The sequence below is a fragment of the Cloeon dipterum genome, chromosome 4 (genome assembly GCF_949628265.1).
Source record: "Cloeon dipterum chromosome 4, ieCloDipt1.1, whole genome shotgun sequence".
Classification (NCBI taxonomy): Eukaryota; Metazoa; Arthropoda; class Insecta; order Ephemeroptera; family Baetidae; genus Cloeon; species Cloeon dipterum.
Genome location: NC_088789.1, coordinates 21,682,699 through 21,702,509, shown reverse-complemented (window position 1 = coordinate 21,702,509; position 19,811 = coordinate 21,682,699). Strand labels below are relative to the sequence as shown.

At 40.7% G+C, this 19,811-nt stretch overlaps 2 protein-coding genes across 12 annotated transcripts in view; one reads left to right on the top strand and one right to left on the bottom strand.

Annotated features, from left to right (window-relative positions):
- The window catches only part of cac (cacophony), an 80,336-nt gene extending 62,202 nt beyond the window's left edge, over positions 1 to 18,134 (top strand). For 5 of the 11 annotated variants that reach the window (XM_065490917.1, XM_065490913.1, XM_065490920.1 and 2 more), the window contains 20 exons: positions 64 to 228; positions 1,457 to 1,567; positions 3,927 to 4,010; positions 4,065 to 4,181; positions 4,240 to 4,305; positions 5,969 to 6,060; positions 6,826 to 6,979; positions 7,041 to 7,168; positions 7,231 to 7,433; positions 7,481 to 7,585; positions 7,677 to 7,783; positions 8,369 to 8,404; positions 9,582 to 9,694; positions 9,786 to 9,801; positions 10,678 to 10,811; positions 10,936 to 11,031; positions 12,299 to 12,426; positions 12,494 to 12,511; positions 12,747 to 12,921; positions 13,605 to 18,134. In XM_065490917.1, coding sequence (XP_065346989.1) covers positions 64 to 228; positions 1,457 to 1,567; positions 3,927 to 4,010; positions 4,065 to 4,181; positions 4,240 to 4,305; positions 5,969 to 6,060; positions 6,826 to 6,979; positions 7,041 to 7,168; positions 7,231 to 7,433; positions 7,481 to 7,585; positions 7,677 to 7,783; positions 8,369 to 8,404; positions 9,582 to 9,694; positions 9,786 to 9,801; positions 10,678 to 10,811; positions 10,936 to 11,031; positions 12,299 to 12,426; positions 12,494 to 12,511; positions 12,747 to 12,921; positions 13,605 to 14,292 — 2,736 coding nt within the window. In that variant the 3' untranslated portion in view covers positions 14,293 to 18,134. Of the gene's footprint in view, positions 1 to 63; positions 229 to 1,456; positions 1,568 to 2,889; positions 3,001 to 3,926; positions 4,011 to 4,064; positions 4,182 to 4,239; positions 4,306 to 4,773; positions 4,866 to 5,968; positions 6,061 to 6,825; positions 6,980 to 7,040; positions 7,169 to 7,230; positions 7,434 to 7,480; positions 7,586 to 7,676; positions 7,784 to 8,368; positions 8,405 to 9,581; positions 9,695 to 9,785; positions 9,802 to 10,677; positions 10,812 to 10,935; positions 11,032 to 12,298; positions 12,427 to 12,493; positions 12,512 to 12,746; positions 12,922 to 13,604 lie in introns of all 11 variants that reach the window. The other 6 variants (XM_065490915.1, XM_065490921.1, XM_065490914.1 and 3 more) reach the window with 5 other exon arrangements.
- A 54-nt stretch (positions 18,135 to 18,188) lies between these two features.
- Positions 18,189 to 19,770, bottom strand: EMC7 (ER membrane protein complex subunit 7). Its single transcript, XM_065490924.1, has 4 exons — positions 19,399 to 19,770; positions 18,995 to 19,253; positions 18,509 to 18,583; positions 18,189 to 18,381 (listed from the first exon to the last, which is right to left on the bottom strand). Exons 1-4 carry the CDS (start codon positions 19,587 to 19,589, stop codon positions 18,256 to 18,258), a joined length of 651 nt encoding a protein of 216 aa, XP_065346996.1. The 5' UTR covers positions 19,590 to 19,770; the 3' UTR covers positions 18,189 to 18,255.
- Positions 19,771 to 19,811: the final 41 nt, after the last annotated feature.

The window sequence follows — 19,811 nt, the reverse complement described above, 5'->3', positions numbered from 1 at the left end:
CATCTTTCTCTCAACCTTTCAATTGACTGATTTCCGTGGGTGTGTTTTGTTTGTTTGTTGCAGAAATCGTGCATTGATTTCACGATAGGCGCGCGGCCCTTGGAGCGGTACATGCCCAACAGACGGAACAGTTTGAAATACAAAATCTGGCGAGTGGTGGTGTCCTCGCCTTTTGAATATTTCATCATGCTGTTGATTGTGCTAAACACGCTACTTCTCATGATGAAGGTAATTGTCGTCAAACGCTGCTTTGACTTTAAATGTTCGCCAAAGATTTACGAGCAGCAAACTCGCAAAGCGCGCGCACGAGCGCGCGCGAGTGCGGGTTTGCTCGCGAAAACTGCTCTCTATATCTATAGCGAGAGTTTTCGTGGCTCTCCCTCCCAGACACAAAAATCGGCAGCGAGAAACACAAGAAACAGAACCCTCTCCACAGAAACTAATCCAAAACTTTCAGGATTGCTGAAACGGTGCCGAAAATTAATACTTTACTGTACTTGTCGAACCTAACTCTTACTTAATGCTTCCAAAACGCAATATTTTATCTATGATTTTAACCTTTTTTCACTCGCATGCTTTGCATCTTGTTGAAATGCATTTCCAACAGCCCCGTAAAAAATATAATTTTTTAAGATGAGGCGCATGTTGTAAATCTTACTCGATTTTTGCCTTAAACTGCCCGGATAATGCGGAAAACGAAGATTTGCATGAACATTAAGTAAAAACGAGCCACCACCTTTTAAATTTCTCTCATTAAAGTTGCTGTATTTTTTAATTTCTTTTTGCTAATGTAAATCGAAACTTTTAAACCCTGGAATGAAAATTTCGGATCGACCACGAGTATTGCCCTTGTTGCGAGATTTGCCTATAAAAACCTCTTCTTCGGATTTGGTAGCTTCAGTTTGCCCAAAATCCTGAATCTCTTGGAAATGCATTGATTCTGGTGCATGGTCTAACGAATTTGAACTCTCTCAGTTGATGATAAAGTATCCAAACCTCTCTCTATCTCTATATACTTTTGGCTTCAATTTACGCGTGTCCACAGCCTCTCTATCTTTCTACTTGTTACTCTGGAATGTTTACTCTATATTAAATATCGATTTTGCAGTTTGAAGTATTTACTTCTTTGTTGCACACACGTTTCTTTGATTCACATCTAACACTTTTGGCCTTTAAACGAGTCTCAGAATGTAACTTTTTTTTTAATCCTGCTCCTAAATACACGTACGTTTTCAGATCGCATGCGTTTTTATAACATAACTCTTTCACTTTTTGGATTATACTAAAAATATGTTCTGAACACAACTCATCAGAAACACAAGCAGAGATTCAAACAAACACGTGATATACTTTGTCCCAATTGAGAATATATTTTTGTGATTGTCTTTTTTGTGAACTGTGATTGTGGAGATTATGTTGTGATAATTCTCTTGGTATGTCTTCTTCAACTTTCTAGTTTTACAATCAAGGCAAAATTCAAAGGGAGACGCTCCACTACATGAATACAGGGTTTACCGCCATGTTTACCGTAGAGTGTTCACTTAAGGTGTTGGCCTTTGGAGTAAAGGTAATGACCAACCTACCGCACTCACAATCTCGACGCGAGTGTCAACTTTTTACGCGAAATAAAAGTAATTTGGGGTTGCCAATAAGGTGAATTCGGAAAAAGCAAAATAAAAAAAAAAATCAGGAAAAACGTTTTTCGATTCCATGATCCCTGAGTCCCGACTGCCATCTCCCGTTCGGAAAAAAATGAACAATCTCTCGAACCGCCTGCCGCATGCACTTATAAATGCTACAAAAAGTGACTGAGCACGCAATTAAGCAAATGCATCATCTCATTAACATTAGAGCCGCGGCGCCATGCAAACGAACGTAGAGCTGTATGTGTGTAGTGGCGCTCGCTAATTAGTCGTCGGCATGTCTTTTAGCTCAACTCGACTCGTGTATGTGTTGTGTGTAGTGTTGCAATGCGGCTAATTAGCATATTATTTAGCACACCAATTATTCCGTGCATTGCTTTGTCTGGCTGTTTATTCGTCTGTCTGCTTTGGTGTGTAAATACTTAATACACGATCATTTCCTTTTACAGGCAGCTGACCTGCTGAGTTAATTGTCTTACATAATATATATATTTACCAACCTCCTCTTCCTCTTCAATTATTACATTCGCAGATAGTGGTATTAGAAGAGTATATCCCTTTTTACGGGAAATTGTGTGTATTATAGTAAAATAAAAAAAACACTTGAAGGCGTTGGCTCGACCTCAGTCGGGTGTAGAAACAAACGCTCGGCAGGCAAGCTGCAAGTGCGAGGAGCCGTTCACGGAGTTCGGAGCAATTTGGTTTAGGGGCGAGTTTTGACATTCACATTTGTCAAAATTTACTCCTTGCCCAGTTTGCGACAAACTCTGAACAACTTTTTGCGCCCGTCGCGTGCGAGGGGAGCCAGTCGCCTTTCGTGGTACACACGCAAAACACGCAGTTCACAGTCTCCCTCCTGCTCATTTAGTGTCTTAATCGACGACCAATTAAAGTGCACAGCGTCTGTGTGAGAATTAAGAACTGACGCCGACCTATTAGTAATCCAAAACGACAGCAGTCTTGCTTGGTAGTGAGCCAGAAATTAGGCTGAAAGCAGAATTAGTCGCTCGAGTTCTTAATTGTCAATTAAAAAAAGTTAATACATATGTTGACCATTGCCACTTGTCACTAGTTGTTGATTATAACTGACTTTTTAAAAGCCGTAATCATACAACACTATACAACTATATATTGTATTGTTATCTCATTATTATTATATAATACTAGTGATGTGTGCACGATTAATTATTTTGCTGCTTGTTCTCTTTTCCATTATTTTATCTGCCGGTGCGCGGACATATCCTAGTATCATGAGGCTCCTGGGATGCTCACCGATGTACTAGGAATGACCAATAACATCTTTACAATGTTCTTCCTGTTAGAAACTATACTAAAAATATTAGCCTATGGGTTAAAGGTGAATTTCCATTCGTTTATCTCATGCATTTTTCGATATACATACATTATACTTGTCCTATAATTATTGTTTCTTATTTTTCTTGCAATGACGCACTTTGGTTTCTCATTTTACGATTCTCTCTCACGTTCGACTCACCGCCTCCTCCATTTACTGGGCTGAAGCAATACACTTGTAGTGGAGGACTTGCATGCTTACTTATATTTTTAACTAATGCTGAGTACTAAGTAATTAAAACGATCCTTGGACTTGCTTAAAGTATTTTAATTAATGCATGCTTTTAAATTTGGTAGTTTTGAGATAAATCCACCCCATCGATCAATTTCGCTGACTCCATTCATATAGACGTACGAGTTTTTCTTCATTTTCCATCCAGATTATCTGATCAATACATATACAGTATATCTATTTCGAGGGCTTTTTTGAAACGCTGAAGCGAAATTTAAATGCGAAAAATTTTCATTGATTTTTTCATTCAGCTTTTTGAGCTTTCCAGATTACTTTTTCAATTTTTGACAAAATAGACAGAAGAGAATATTTTTGGATTTTCTTTCAAGTAAGCGCATTCGTGATGGTTTGAAATGCACAAATTTGCATGCCGTATGTAACTTTCACAGTGATCAAACGTTACTCAAACTGCCGCCAATCGGAACAAAGAACCACAAAGTTCACATCACTGTAAAAGTTGATAGGCTTAAGTACGAGGCTGAAAAATAGCTTGATTCTTATTTATTAACTCTCGATAGACCTAAATGAGTTCTTTATTACATATCAATCAACTCTTCTTGCATTTGATTAAAAAAAAACAAGCATTTTTGAGCCTCTCAATAACGGACTTGCAAAGTCGCGCGAGACAGACCTTGCAAGCCCCTTATTGCCGACGAGTTGAAATTTTCGCCCGCACTAATTCCGGCCCACTCTCGCAGAATTTCTTCAAAGACCCGTGGAACACATTCGATTTCATCACTGTGATAGGAAGTATAGTTGACGCGTTAGTAGTAGAGTTTGGGGTAAGAACGAGCGCCTGATTCGAAAGACGCGGCTGCTAATTGAAATTTCCTCAGGAAAACTCGATCAACGTCGGTTTCTTGCGACTGTTCCGAGCTGCTCGCCTCATCAAACTTCTCCGCCAAGGTTACACCATTAGAATTTTACTGTGGACCTTTGTACAGTCTTTCAAGGTAACGCATAGGGTTTTCACGCTTAGTTAATCGAGTTAACTCTGGATTTTCCCGACAGGCCTTGCCTTATGTATGTTTGCTCATTGCCATGCTGTTCTTCATCTACGCCATCATCGGAATGCAGGTAAGCACTTATTCCACGGCAATTCGACATTTTTAGGGGGGTTGACGAAACACGCAGATTCGAGCAAAGCGGTTCTATGAACAACCGTCGCCTTCATCTATTAGGACTTTTTCCATATTATATTATATATATAGCAGTGAGAGATAAAAGTAGCCGTAATCGATGATGCCGTCTTAGCGAGGCAGTGCATGCCGAGTGGAGATTTAGGCCAAAGAACCGAGTGGCTGCGCGTTGAGCGGAAATTGCGACTCAAAAGCAGCCGTTTGGTTCTGATCAGAACATAGAGATAGCGTCTCCAGAGAGATAAAAATAGACTGTTCTAATGAGAAACGTTAGTTTGCAGACTTAGGATTATATGTATAAGTTCATGATAAGCAAAATTCTCTCAGCAAAAACGCAGCATTATTAATATAGTGTGTATTGTCTTGTTTCATGTTCTCTTTTTCACTCTTCTTCGTTACACTAAAGGTTTTTGGCAACATGAAGTTTGACCCCGATACAGCTCTGAACCGCCATAACAACTTTCAGACCTTCTTTGGGGCACTATTGCTTCTCTTTCGGTGAGTCCGAGTTGGCCCTCGATTTGAAACAAAAGCAGTAGCTCGGTCTCGGATCGTATAAATTGCTATGAGTCAAAGCCCCCCGAGTCAGTCGGTTTAAAAAGGCCAGTTTTCAGCTCAGGTATCGGGCGAACAAAGACGAAAACAAGGTGACTCTATGTGGTTGCTTTTTGAGCAGTATTTTGAGCGGAGTTTCATTGTTAGTACTTGGTGTTTTGAATCGATGTTCTTGTAGTTCTTCCCCGCTTCTTATTTCCTATAGTTATACATAGACCTAAACTCTACCTAGGTAATTGTAAAACGCACCAATATTTCAAAACACTTTCCGTTTTTAATGTATCATAGAAAAGGAAATAAGATGCGTGCCTCTCCAACCCCGTTGTGATGAAAGGCATGATGGTTCTTACAATTAGCGCGCTGCCAGTGTCTTTTAAATATTCACATTATTTCTGTTAGTTGTCCTGGTGAAAGCAGACTCGCAATAGATATCTTTCCAATCGCTGACACGTCTTTTGCAGACAACTTCTCTCTCACACCAAAGTTAAGGTGCTCATTCCACGTGAATCTCGAATTGGATGACCTCTCAAAAAGTGGAGTCAGCAGCTTAAAAAACTACTGTAGCGGCTCTTGAGTAGAAAAACGTAATTTGCAGCAGTCAGTGTGCCTGATTTGGTTGAAAGAGTTTCGTTTTGGATACAAATAAATCCTAGAATTTCAGCTCACTGTAATTTGTGAGATAATTAGTGTATCTTAATACGTGTTAATCGTAGCTAATATTATTAGAATAATGTCGAAGATAGAGAGAAATCTCTTACTACGTCCTGTCCATCACTGAAACCGTTTTGATTCACCGCTATGTACACACAAAAATACGTTCATGAACACTTGTACCATTGCTGTCTCTCAATTTCGCAATTCAAACTCTCGACACGCAATTTAATTGAAAACCTCACATTTTCATTTCTACATATTATATATTTTACTGTTATCTGTGTGAATATTGAAAAAGGGGAAACGTGTAAAATTTTCTGATCAAATTTCATTGATTGGCCGCAGTGCAGTAGACTGATAAGCATTTGGGTGCGTATTTGCCACTGTCACAGGTGTTTGGTAACATAGCCCTCGACCCTGAGACCTCAATCACAAGGCATAACAACTTCCGAAGCTTCGTGCAGGGTCTAATGTTGTTGTTCAGGTAAGTACTCCAAAAGTAGACACGTACGTTTAACTTTCAGAAAATCCCGTTTTAATTTTCTCGAGTTTTTTAGTTCGTCAGACATCTTCCCTTTTTTTATTACTAAATAGCTCTTTGCAATCAAACCGGAGAAAGTCCATCTCGATTGGGTGAATTTAAACCGTTTTCACGCCAACCTTTTGTGGAGATTGTGTCACACAGTTTGTTCACTAAATAATCACTTCACTGTTTGGTAGTTGAATTTTCTATCGATACACATATTATAGGGAGAAACATTGAAGAGCGCTGTACTCTTAAGATCGTTTAGTCGTTTAATGTAGTTGCTTTCAATGTGTATTTAGCAATGTTTTGAGGTAGATTTGGAGTTTCATCCGCGAAATTCTCACGTTATTCATTACTTGAGATTTGAGGTCTGTACATTTTGATTTTTTACTGTACTTTAGTAGTTTTCTAATTTGCGATTTTACATTTTAAATTTTTATCATTCGAATCACACACAAAACAGCACCACATACTGCTTTTGTTTACGAGTATTTAATTAGAGGTCATTACATCATTTCTCTTGGTAAGCAATAATTTAGTACGATACTGAGTTAGTTTTTAAACTGATATTAAACTCCTTCAAAGAATAGTTCACTTTCCTCTCATTATAGAGATTAAATTTTCCCATAGCCTCCTGAGAATTGATTAAATTGCTTTTCCACTCATTTTAATGCCGGCCGATCGGAAGACAGCGCAGAGATTGACCGAGTGCAAAACTTTTAGGTGTGCAACAGGCGAAGCGTGGCCATCAATTATGCTGTCTTGCATCAAAGGCAGACCCTGTGATCCGAGGGCACAAAAGCCAGAAGGCGAGGGATGCGGCTCCAACCTTGCTTACGCCTATTTTGTCTCTTTCATCTTCTTCTGTTCCTTTTTGGTACCGAACGCCGCCCTTATAAATGCTTAACGTACCTTTCTCACCCGCTTCTCACCTGCAGATGTTGAACTTGTTCGTCGCTGTCATTATGGACAACTTTGATTACTTAACAAGAGACTCGTCCATCCTCGGAGCCCATCACCTGGATGAATTCGTGCGGATATGGGCAGAATACGATCCAAACGCAACGTAATTCTAAACTCTGACAGGTTAATTGGAATCAAATCTTAACGTTGTGTGTGTGTTGGCAGGGGTAAAATATTGTACTCGGAAATGTACGATATGCTGAAAAACATGGATCCACCGCTTGGCTTTGGAGGAAAATGTCCAAACAGATTAGCGTACAAGAAATTAATAAGAATGAACATGCCTTTAGACAAAGATATGAAAGTGCATTTTACCACGACCTTATTCGCGCTCATCAGAGAGAATCTGAGCATAAAAGTTCGCAGTGGTGAGTAGAAAACGAGCTATATATATTTCAAACTAATCCCCCACTAGCCGAAGAAATGGACCAAGCCGATGCGGAGTTGCGAGAAACAGTGCAAAACATCTGGCCTCTTCAAGCGAAGAAGATGCTGGACTTGTTGATACCGAAAACCGACGGTTAGTTTCCAAAGCTGGATCGATCAAATGACTCGCACAACAAACAGATTAGATAAAATTGGAGTTTTCACCGATTTCTCACTCTCCGCAGAACTGAACAAAGGGAAGCTGACGGTGGGCAAGGTCTACGCTGGGCTTCTCATCCTCGAGAACTGGAGGATGACGCGATTTGGCCAAATCGAAGGAGCTACAGTGCCTGTAAGTACCGCAAAAGCCTTGGGCCTTCTTGTTCGAAGCCATGAAGCGCGAAATGAGGAGGTCCCATATATAAAAAGAGTCGAGACAGACATACATTTCGATATATTATCTCTGTTACTACACAACTATTGAATATGTGTCCTAGCTTCCATGTGATAGAATACAGATAAAATCGATCATATACTTCAACACCTGGATAGAGTTAGCGCTGTTACTATATTGATTACTTTTGATATACGAGACAAAGAAACGAGACAAAATATGACATTTTCTGCCCAACACATCCTTTTAGAATATTAAGCCGTGATGCAGACGCTATTATTATCAAATATATTATGTCACTGTGTGCATGCACCACTGTAGATAAGTACAGGGAGTTGGGTCGTCGCAACACTCTAGACCGATAATTTATTATTACAAACAACCAACCTTTCCTCATTATTTGCGCAACTCTCTCTTTCTCTCTTTTTAAATTTGACAGTTTTATTTGCTGGCAAGAATTTTCGGTTTATTTGAAAGAGATTTTTAAGCCAGCAGATTTATTTCAAGTGTGTACTAAGTGATGGTGTTTTATGTTTCCAACAGGATGAGAGTGGGGAGCAAACACCCTCGCCTCAAGGGGTAAAATTTCACTATACGTCACCCTTTCTTTGAGAAAACTCAAGCGTATGAAGATGCTCTCTGATTTCGGCCGAAAACCCGCTCAAGGGAATTTAAAATTTCAAATCGCAGCATCTTCATGCCAAAATGCAATCCTGCGTGATAAGCTAAATCTGAGAACTAAATTTCAGCTTGCTCCATATATTCTCATTCATATTCTGCTCTTATTAAGCACCTCTCGCTCTTCTTTTCGATTCTCTTTTCTCTCAACGGCCCGTCCAAAGATAACAATTTGGAAGCGCCGTGCCTGCCAAATCAAAGCGTTTCTTTTCATTCTTTCCCACATTTTCGTGGCGTGAATTTTCATTACTCGCACTCACATCCTTTCCGGCTCAGTCGCAACGAACAAAAAAAATATGAAAAGATGGGCTTGCAGATTTGCTGATCTAGTTGCTAAAGATTTTCGTCCAAATGCTCCTCAACTCTCTCTTTGATAACTAACTGTTGTGTATTTGCCAGTGATTCATATTTTGCTGTTATATATATTATACAATGTATCAAGGTGTTTTCCTTTAAAGAAGGAAAAACGCAGAAAACCGCCCAGTTCTCATTTAGTTTTAGAAGTTTTTCCTTCTTTAAAACCCTAATCGTTTTTATATTTGTACTATTTCTTTTAGTGGTTGTTTGATTTCATTAATGGATGGTACCTCTCAAACAACGTCAGTAGAAGGCGTACATTTCAAGGTGGTAGTCAATAAATTACAAATTTCCACTTTCTATATAGAGAGATTAAGCTTTTAATCTCAAATTTAGAGCACTGCCAAACAATATTTCAACCATAGCATAGTATTTAGATAAATAAAAACAAATAAATAAATAAATTGAATGCTTTAGAAAGTTGCTTTTTGTTTGAGCCAGAGGCGTGCCAAAGTAAAATTTGGACACCGCATGACTCACACATTAGGCAATTTATTAAAAACTGCGGAAGCTAACCTTTTTTATAGCCTGCCAATCGAATTCCAATTCAAATAGCCACTCTAGTTGTCTCTTTGTGAGTGTGTCGCACGCTGCATGCTTCTTTGAACATATACATCTGAGTATTCGCATGCTTCATAAATGGTCAGTCTGTGAAGTAGAGGCTGTCGTCTGGGTTGGCCTGTTAATTCAGGGGAAACTGCAAAAACTTGTTCCTCTGCAGAAGTCGTCGTTCTTCAACTGCCTCATGGACATGGCTTGGAACAAGCACGAGGACGGAACTGACGAGGAGAAAGTCGGCCTCACCTCCAATACGGAGCGGAAGCCTAGCTTCAGGTAAGTTCACTTCCTTTTCCGGGATACGCAAAAACAAAACTGTCGTCAGGCGCGAACAGAAACTGATTTTTCTGTCCTTGTGTTTTTCCAGGGGGAACAAAAACAAGGTGAAGGTTCATCTGACTACACTCCTCGATATGTAGTTTGAAAAAACATCTATTTGCCGTTTTTATTTTTGAACAAATTTTAGACGAAAGAGTGATAAATAGATTTTTCTGGTCATTTTAGAAAAAAGAGATCACATTTTAGATAAGATAAAGTTTTCATATTTTGCGTAGCACAAATGTATAGTGAAACCGAAATCTGTCAAATATTGTGGTCCATAGCGTTTGTCTCTCAAGCAGTGTATACCTTATAAAAATTTGGAGAGTCAAGATAATTAAATTTAACTTCCTCTAATCGACCATTAGTTTGTAGTTATTTAGGAACTACTTGTACGGAAGTAATGAGCGCAATTGAAATTAGACAACATAAGTTTACCAAATTTAGACTAGGCATTCATTACTTCTGACTTAGGACTTAAATGTGTGTACAATAATTATCCAATTATATTTACTTTAACTTTTAGGCAAACGGTGGGTAGATATTCATTTGAGACTAGTAAGATCCACAGATTTACTACTATCGAAAGCTTTGCGTATTCCAAAATTTCTGGTTACTTCCTTATAAAAATCTCTACATTACTTCTGCATGTTGCACGCTAATTTGCATACATGACTATATATTTTTCTATTGATTTCACTATGGTATGCACTGTAAAATAAAAAAAGTTGCATCTCTCTTAATTCTGCAATAGAAATTAATCGATTACCTCTGCGGTGAGTATATTAGCCTGTAAAAACTCTCTACTTCCCCAACATTCTCAGTGGCAGATTTTCTCTCATCAACTCAAATGAAACACGAATTATAAACGGCAAGGCCTCATCACTCACAAACCCACCGAATTCAAAGAGTAGAACCGCACTAAAAAGCTGCATTTTCAGACAATGGAGCTGACTGACGTGGTCGTGGGCGCCGGCACGACCGCTGGGGCTGTGGCTGGGGGCCTCTCGGCGCACCCCTCGATGGAGAGTCTCGGCGAGCACGGACACCTCCAGCCAGACTACGGCCACGGAAGGTGCGTTCAACCTTTTTCCTAACTATGCTAACGACTCAAAGCGAAGAATTCTTTTAAAAATATATTTATTTATATATTCCCCACCAAGCTGAACTAACACAAACAAATATTGTCCTGAACAAAGGTATGGATCTCCACCGCACTCGTGTGCGGGAAGTCCGCCACATCCCCAACAAGGTGGCTATCATTCCCCGACACAAGTCGATGGTCACCACGTAAGGTGAGAGGAGCTCAGAATGGCATGCACTGCAACCATTGACCGCTCCATCGAATGTCTCACTCTCTCCTTCATACGTATGATCTGCGCGGTTTTGACCCAATGCGAACACTGCTTCATCAACCTTCCATAATTAAAGCAGCACTGGTCTAACAATTTTTACAGTGCTAATCGATTCCTAAGGGGGGAATTAGGTTAGGCAGCCGAATCGCTTGGGCAACAAATCCACCAAAAGTTTCGAAAATCTATGGAAATACGTACAAGTTTAGCGGATTTTGCTATATTCTGACCAAAAACCGCCAACGAAACGTTTTCCCGTTTCCGTCGATTTTCGTCACATTTTTTTTTAATTTTCGACGAAGTGATTCGACTATTTAGTCTGATTTGACCCTCAGGAATCGATTGGCAGTATCAAGTATGAACTCCCAGTGCTACTTTAAAATATAGGCTTGGAACACACACGAGACCGCTTGTGCTAACAGAAAACCGAAAGCAATAATCTACGCTTGGCCCCGTCAAATGGAATGCGATCATTGTTGTCTGTCTGGAGAGGACGGAGCTGACCGATAAATCAATACACACACGGCATGCATATTCCACGACACACAGCCAGGCACACGAACACTCACACACACACATTCGACATCGAAACCCGCTTTAGTCAGATTCGAGGAAAATATTTCACAACACACACTACTACTCTCTACACACTTGCCCCCTCTGCAGAATGGAAAAAATGGTGTTATGTTGAACGCATGCAAGATTGCAAAACCTCTTAAAAGCTCATATTAAGTCCTGACATTTATCAAAAAGACTCAGCATGTCATGATTGGGAGTGATTTCTGAAAGAAATACTGCGGTGCCAACCATTCCGACTAAACAGCTCGCACGCATTCCCAATTTCATTGAATATTTATCTGCTGAGTGAGGAAAATATTTGATTTGAAGTTGCAAATTTAACAAAAGCTGAATTGGGCAACCTGCGTGACTGATACACGCAACTGGTTGCATAACTTCTTTTCAAAACAATTATATCAGCAATTTTTCTCACTCCTGCCGACTTAAATTATACATATATATGAATCTCGGCTCAGTGAGCATGTTTCTGTAATTGACGATGGTTAATCTTCGCTTTTGAAGGTGTTGACTGACAAAATTTGCCACAAATCTCTTTGCTCTGTGATTGTCTTCCTTCATAAAAAAACATGATTAAAAGCCGGCAAGGCTTGCACTTTGCACGCGTGACTGGTTTGATTGGTCTGGCCCACAGGCACGGAATGCACCGTTCTCCTTCCTCGAGAGGTCATCACCATCCACACCACCATCCTGGTTTCAGTGACACCGTGTCCAACGTGGTCGACCTCGTCAAGCACGACATCAGACACTCCAGAGGGCATGGTGAGTTGATTGTTATTAAAAGATACCAACTAAATAAGTGACATATATTGTGCCATTACTTTCTCAGTGTATCACGATGAAGAGGGTACGCACCATTTTATATCACTAGCGATGCATCCTGACCATTCATAGCTCCCGAAAAAATACGCTAGACCGTTCGGTGCTTTAACTTAAGAAAAAAAATCATAGGAAAACAACCTTTTAAGCTTTTAGTGAAAATGAAAATAGAAAAGTGGCTGAGCCTGCAGCCATGTGGCTTTGTCTGTCCTCTGTTCGTATTTTGCGTGTGGACAGCGAGTAATCCTTATTTTTCTCGGCAGGATCGTGGTCGTTGTCCAACAGTCCAGAGCACTACGGAATGCACTCGAGAAGTCCGAGCCCTGTAGGCCACCACGGCGGCCGCTACGTGCACAGCCACTCGCACATGGTCACCGGACACAAAACTGGACCTCACCTCCACCACCACAGACCACTCGTCTACCCCGCTCGAATGAGGTACGCTTTTATTCTATTATTATAATTTTTTTGAAACATAAATAATTAGATTAAGTTGTTTTCTTGTAAATTTATACTCGTTACGACGTGTTAAAAAATGTGTAGCTTCTCGAGAGTTTTACTCGTTTTGGAGAAGATCACGAGTGTTAGTAGGTCAACAGTCAAACTTTCAAGCCGATTTTCTTCGTCTAGCTACTTGGGTGAATTTCAAGGGTTTCCTATTTTGTCTGTCCGGTTTTTCCACGCCTTTTTTTCGAGAAAAAGGCAAGAAAAAGTCTAGCTTATTCCAAATTATAGATATATTTGGAATTATGATCCATATTTTTCAAAGAACCTACCTAAAAATAGTAATGAAAGGTTTGGAGGCTAAAGCAAAGACTTTCCAACCGTGAAAATATGTGGGTCATCTATTTTTAAATATTCAAAATATCTCTTTAGGATATTTCCAGATATAAAAAAGGCTTGGGTCCATTTTCCAAACTCTAAAATATAAGCTTTCACACCGTTCTTAAAAATTATTATTGATTTAATTGGCAAAAAAACGCTTTCTACTGAAATCCTGTAATCAAATTCAAGCAGAAAATTATGCTGATCACGACTTAAATATAATATGTCATTAGTTTGAATTACGCCCTTGAAACAAGTCAGGTTGGAAAAATATTAACTCCTGCATTTTTTTTCAGAATGGGTGCGTCGCCAGCGCGGCAGCAGTACGGCACGACGAGCTTGGAGCAGCGGTCGCGGAGCCCGTCGCCGACGTCGCACCGGCGACATGGCAGCCAGGCGCCGCCGCATCCGCACTCGCACACGGGCCACTCTTACCCGGTGCTGACGCCGAGCGGCGGGCGACGCGGCGCCGGGCGACGGCTACCGGCCACGCCTAACAAGCCGTCGACGCTGCACCTGTCGCCGCAGCAACAGCAGTTTCCGCACCTCAACCGCTCGCCGACAGGCAGCAGCCTGCCGGTGCCCGGTGGCCTCAAGCCGGGGACGGCGGGGGTGGTGCCGCCCAACTCCAACATCAACTTTCCCAAGCTGAACGCGTCGCCGACGCACGGACCCAAACCGGAGCTACCCTACATCGGCATCGGCAGCAGCGGGCGCCGCATCGTCTCGGCCACCATGGGCCGCTTCGAGGAGCCCCTCAGCTTCGAGCAGGCCATGGCCATGGGCCGCGGCGGGCCCGGCCTGCTGAGCGGCGGCAGCGGCCGCCAGCTGCCGTCGCCGGTGCCCAACGGCTACAAGCCCGGCTCCTCGGAGCAGCGCCGGCCGCCGAACGCGACCGGCACGCCCCGCGACCAGCGCCGCGGCCCCGGCGGCGGCGGTGCAGGGCCGCGCCACAGTGACTCGGACGAGGACGACTGGTGCTAGCCAATGGCCGGCGGGCAGGGAACCGACACGGACTCGTTTTACGCGGGAGCCGCCGCAGTGAGCTGCTCGGACTTCGCGCCGCTCATTCCGCCCTCTCCCGACGCCCTGCCCGCGCCCCCCAGCTAACGAATGACGGCAAGTGATCCACACACGTTCGTTTGACCGCAACTCACCACGACGCCCTCCAGCCCCCGCCCCAGCCCCCTCACGCAGACAAACACACACAAACGACAGATTCATATAAAAGGTTTCCTTGATTTGAGGTGAATAATTCAAATAATATGGGATCAACAACCTACCTATAAACGATAATTACGAACTTACTTACTTGTTACCTTGATAAATAGTAGCCCGCGTGGATTCACTCACACACTAACACTCTCACACACACAAACATGCAAACTCTCACGGTTGAATTACACACACCCTCTTATTGCATCCTAGTACCTCTCGAGTGAGCAGTCAGACCGCGCATAGGGACATTATATACGATTAAAACTCTGCTCTGGGGGTCGAAATAATACACTCTCTCTCTTTCTCTCTATCTCTCTCTCTCTCTATCACACACACACTCACACTGACAGTCACACACGCCCCATCGAACGAAACAAAAGAGCAAGAGGTGTAAAGGATATTAAACGGAAAAAAACGCGCTGATGATGTAAACAGACACGACGACGAGGAGGGATTGAAAATCTCTTTTCTTCAAACAACTGCCACATACATGCTGAGAATCATGGAGGATATTTCATACCTTATTAATTACAGAAAGATGAAGAATATACGAGAAATCTTTGCATAACAATATTATATGAATATATGACGAATTAATCACGATGCTAATTGTATAGAAAACATTATTAAATACATTTATATTATTACTACTTACTACCGAGAAGAAAAAGAAAAAAGAGGAATATCTACCGCTACTACAAAAAGTACACACTTTGTATTTAAAACAATCTCTGAGAATTATTGGTTGCGGCTGCCTCCCAGAGATCGCAATTAATTCTTTTAGCATTCGCCCTCGGCCCAGACCCCCGGCCCCTGCCCTGCCCCCCAACACATGCAGACAGACCGTGTAAATAACTATAATATATAGACTATCGAAATCAAGCGCGCTTGAGAACCAAAATACATATATGCGTACGCGCGTCTGTTCAAAACGAAAGCGTCACAGTTGTGCGCGGCATCATTCTGTGCGTGGGTGCGATGAAAATGACTCTGATGAATATGTCCAAGATGACAGAGAGTGCGCGTGTGAAGTTGCGTCGAACCAAACTGTATACATTTCGCGAATCCAGTGTAAACACGAGACCGTTTTCATACGATAAAACTTATCGAAAGGGTGCATGCCGTTGTAAATAAACTACAAAATGAGAAACACTAACACACACTAACACACTCACACACACACATTTATATCAAAAAACAAACACGTACTTCATGATGGTTAGCATTTGTATAAATATTATATATATATATATATGAAATTATCGATCGAGAGTCGCATTTTTCCGTTCAAACTCTATCTGTCTCTGATGGTTTTGATGAGCTGTGACATCTCTCCCCCTCTCTAATCAACGTTGACAATTTTTGCATCTAGTAATTATTCGAGAAGCACAATAAAGATCGGACCCAAATGAAATGAAAAGAAATAATTATTGTGTTGCGAATCTGCGTTTTTTAATGTTACGTTGTGTTTGCTGTATTGTGCAATCTATAATGCTGAACAAAATATAATAGCTGTTGAACTATTGGACTCGCTGGGATAAAACGATGTAAACGATAGAGACTTGATGAGTTGCTCTCACGGAACCACCCGATTCAATTGATTCTTTGAGCTACGTATAATCTCGAGACGCTGAAAATAATATTGTATGTTTCTTACACAACGCCCTCCTCATCCCTGTAATTGTTTCTGATGCATCAAATGAAAGTTACAAGGCGTGTAAATTACCGAGATAATTATATTAACTGTACCCCCGAATCTCTCCTGATAAGTGCTTTTAATATTGACAAATTGAAAAATACACTTACTGCTTATGAAATATTCATAATGTGTGTAAATAAATGATATAAATTTTTTTCGTCTGTGATATTAAAAGACAATTTTCATGTTAGTATCCTTGACATATTGAGAGAGCAAACAAAAACTCATCACTACCGCATCCCCTTCAATTTTAGCTTGTCAACAAACGAATTGATATATAAAAAATCAGTCTTGTTAGCTTTGAATGACGGCAAATCCTCGCGGCTCGCGCAGGACGAAAAATAGCTGCTACGTTTCCGATATAATTACCACGCATATTGATCTAGCAAGTCGTGTCATTCCAAAACAGTTGTATCCCTGATTTTCTGGCACAAAACTCTCGTCACTTCTCCGGCAGAATACTCTCGAAACGGTGTGCATGCGACCCATGCTAGCAAAAACACGCATAAAATTGTAGTTGAAGCGCCATTGTTCGTTTGACTCTTTTCGCAAATATGCCGTCAAACTAAGTCAACTGCCAAATAACATGTGTCCTCTTTTGAAGAGAAAACAACGTTGAAAACTTTGCACAATATTCGAATTTTTAAAATCCATTCTCTCTCTCACACACACAGACACCACACACTTCCACAAACACACACACACACACAAAGACGATGTAATTATCTTGGCTGAGACGTGCTTTCCGCATTTCATAATAGTTAACGATGTGTGTCAAACTAAAAAAAGCCAATCGGAGTATGCAACCGGTGCGACACGAGAGACCAGATGTTTGCCTATCACGCATTTCGGGAGAACGTGATAAACAGCGCTCCCCCAAGGTTGAAAAAGGCGCCTAACAGTAGAGTTTTTCGAAATAAAACGAGCCAGAAAATCGCAAAGAATCAAAAAGTATCGTTTAACCAACAGGTAATCACTGCATAATTATAAAATAACGCTGTATAATTTCTTATATGAAGTGGCGGTGAGTAATAAAATTGAAGGAAAAATGCCGCCGAGAGAATTACAATCGAATCCTAAATATTAATATTGGACAAACCCGAGGCAAACGGATTTAAATCAATAGAGAGTGTGTATATAAGGATGCGCGCTTATCAGCCTAAAATTTACAAATCGGTATGAGTTGTGGACGTCAAAATAAGCTTTCTTGCCCTTTGTGACTCGGACACACACACACACCACACACTCACTCTAGCTTTGTAATTAATTCCCTTCTCTATCTCTCAATCTCAACCTTACTGCACACACAACACACACACACGTACACACACACACAAGCAGCGTCGAATTTGATTGCGTGTGGTTTGTTTGTTGCTTTCCGCTCCCCTAGCAGTCCTTGTTTTGCGAGCAGTGGGAATTTTTAGCAAGAAACGAATAACTTGTTTTCGCATTCACACAAGACACACACACACACACAGACAGACACACACATCCAACTGTATGGAGACACTTTACTTCCCAGTGGAAATTGCTGCATTTTTTAATTTTTAAGAATGGATGAGGAAGCAACATTTTCTTACTTGCACACACACGCCTTTTCTAATTTGGATATAAAGCAAAACGATTGATTAAAATACATAAAATAAAATCATATCATATTTACTGCAATGTGTGTTTGACTGCAGTATTTCGGTATATATGAACAAAATGGAAATATTGTTGCAGCTTTAAAAATAATTGTATGGAATTCATTCTTTCTCTCATCACACCTGTGAAACTAAAGATTTACAAAAGGTATAAAAGTTGACAAAAAAATAATGAATATATCTATAGATCAAACAAAAATATTGGAAATAATTTCCCAACTGTAGTATTTATATTTAGTGTCAGGATGTTGCTTGAAAAGTTTTTAAATAAATACTTCTATACTAAAAACGGGTGTATTTTCTTTCAAAATCCCTGCTTAACAAGACTCGCTTTTATTCAATCACACCTTCAACGGAAATAACTTAATTTTCACTTTCGGTCTTTCACTGTCTCTTCTTCGACGCCTTGGACTTTTGCTTCGGCTCTTCGCGATCGGAAAAGAGGTTTGCAACCACTTCGGACACGTCCGGCAGTTCGTACTTAGTCATGTTATTCAGTTGTTCCATTTCCTGTCACAAAAGTCAGCACTTTAGTTCGCTTGAAACAGGAAAAGCGGGAAAAGCGGAAACGAAAAACGCGCAAGCCAAAAGTGAAAATAAAATCTAAGAGTTCTAAGTAAGAAAATGGGTGTCCTACCTTTTTGGTTTCAGGGTCGTTCATCATCTTTGGAAGAACCATGATGAGAAGCAGAGGAAGAACCATCATGAGAACCTGTTAGGAAAGAAATTTCATATTAGTTGGCTTGATTAATTTAAAAACATGATTAACTGAAGTAAATTTGGCAAGTTCTGTCCATATTTAAGTTTAGAAGCTGCTTCAAAGTCGGGGTACGCACAAACTTTCAAACGTTTTTTTTTTCAACGGCTGGTAAATTAAATTATTATTTTTTCCTGAAAAAAAAATCTGCAATAAATGTCCAGTGTTTTTCCAATCTATAGACGTTTATATTTAAACTATTCTAAAATGTATGAAAGCTGCCAAAAATTTTCAGTTCAAAAGCTAAAAAACAATTCGTTACAAGTTGATCACAATATTATTGTTTTGCATTTTCTAGGCGTTAACTAATATCAAGAAGAATTGTGACAGCAACTTCAAAGCAAAAATTTGAATTTCCTATTTTACCATTGGGCTGAAGAGGAAGTCAGTGATCCTCCACTGCTCTCTTTGCTGGAAATATCTTATCTTGCCAAGAGACTTCATCTTCAGAGGGTACGCCACTAGGTTTACGACAGACGGCTGCAGGTGGTTCAGTTTGCGAGCCCTGAACTTCCCTTTGTTGCTGATCTCTACCCTGAGTGGCTCGTAATAGTAATTCGGATTGGCCACCTCCAGCGTGTAGGAGCCAGATGGAAGGTTGCTGACGATGAAAGATCCATCTTGTCTGGAAAATTAAATTTTAGCATAATTATTAAGTCACTAGCGTCACATCCAAATAATCAAACTTACTTCTTCGACTGAACAGAAAAATTAAACTTAAATAATTAATGTTAAAAATTAAAGTATGATAGAGCCAAAATAAAACTTACTTAAGGAATCCCAGGTATTCTCCTCCATTCACGAGAATCCTGGTTTCCCTCTGCCAGCCGTTGGAGTTTTCTCCCTCTGCAGAGTAAATCCTTCCCTCCACGACGTAGAGCGACTCTTCGTTATCGACAACACCCTCTGCCTGCGAGAAAGCAGCAAGGCTGAGTAGCACAAGGACAATCAGACTTTTCATCTCTGAAGCTCAAACGACTCTAGGTGAGGTGAATCCAGTTGAATTGCACTCGAATTCAATTTCAGATCGGCAAACGGACGCCAGAAACCCCAAAAACACTAAAAATGTGTCAATGCTTTGAAAACAAAATTGCTTAATTGGATCGCTCGATCGCTGTGATTGTGATTACTTTTCTGTTCATTTACAATAACAAGACCACGCCCCCTTGTTTCCGTGCTGCTG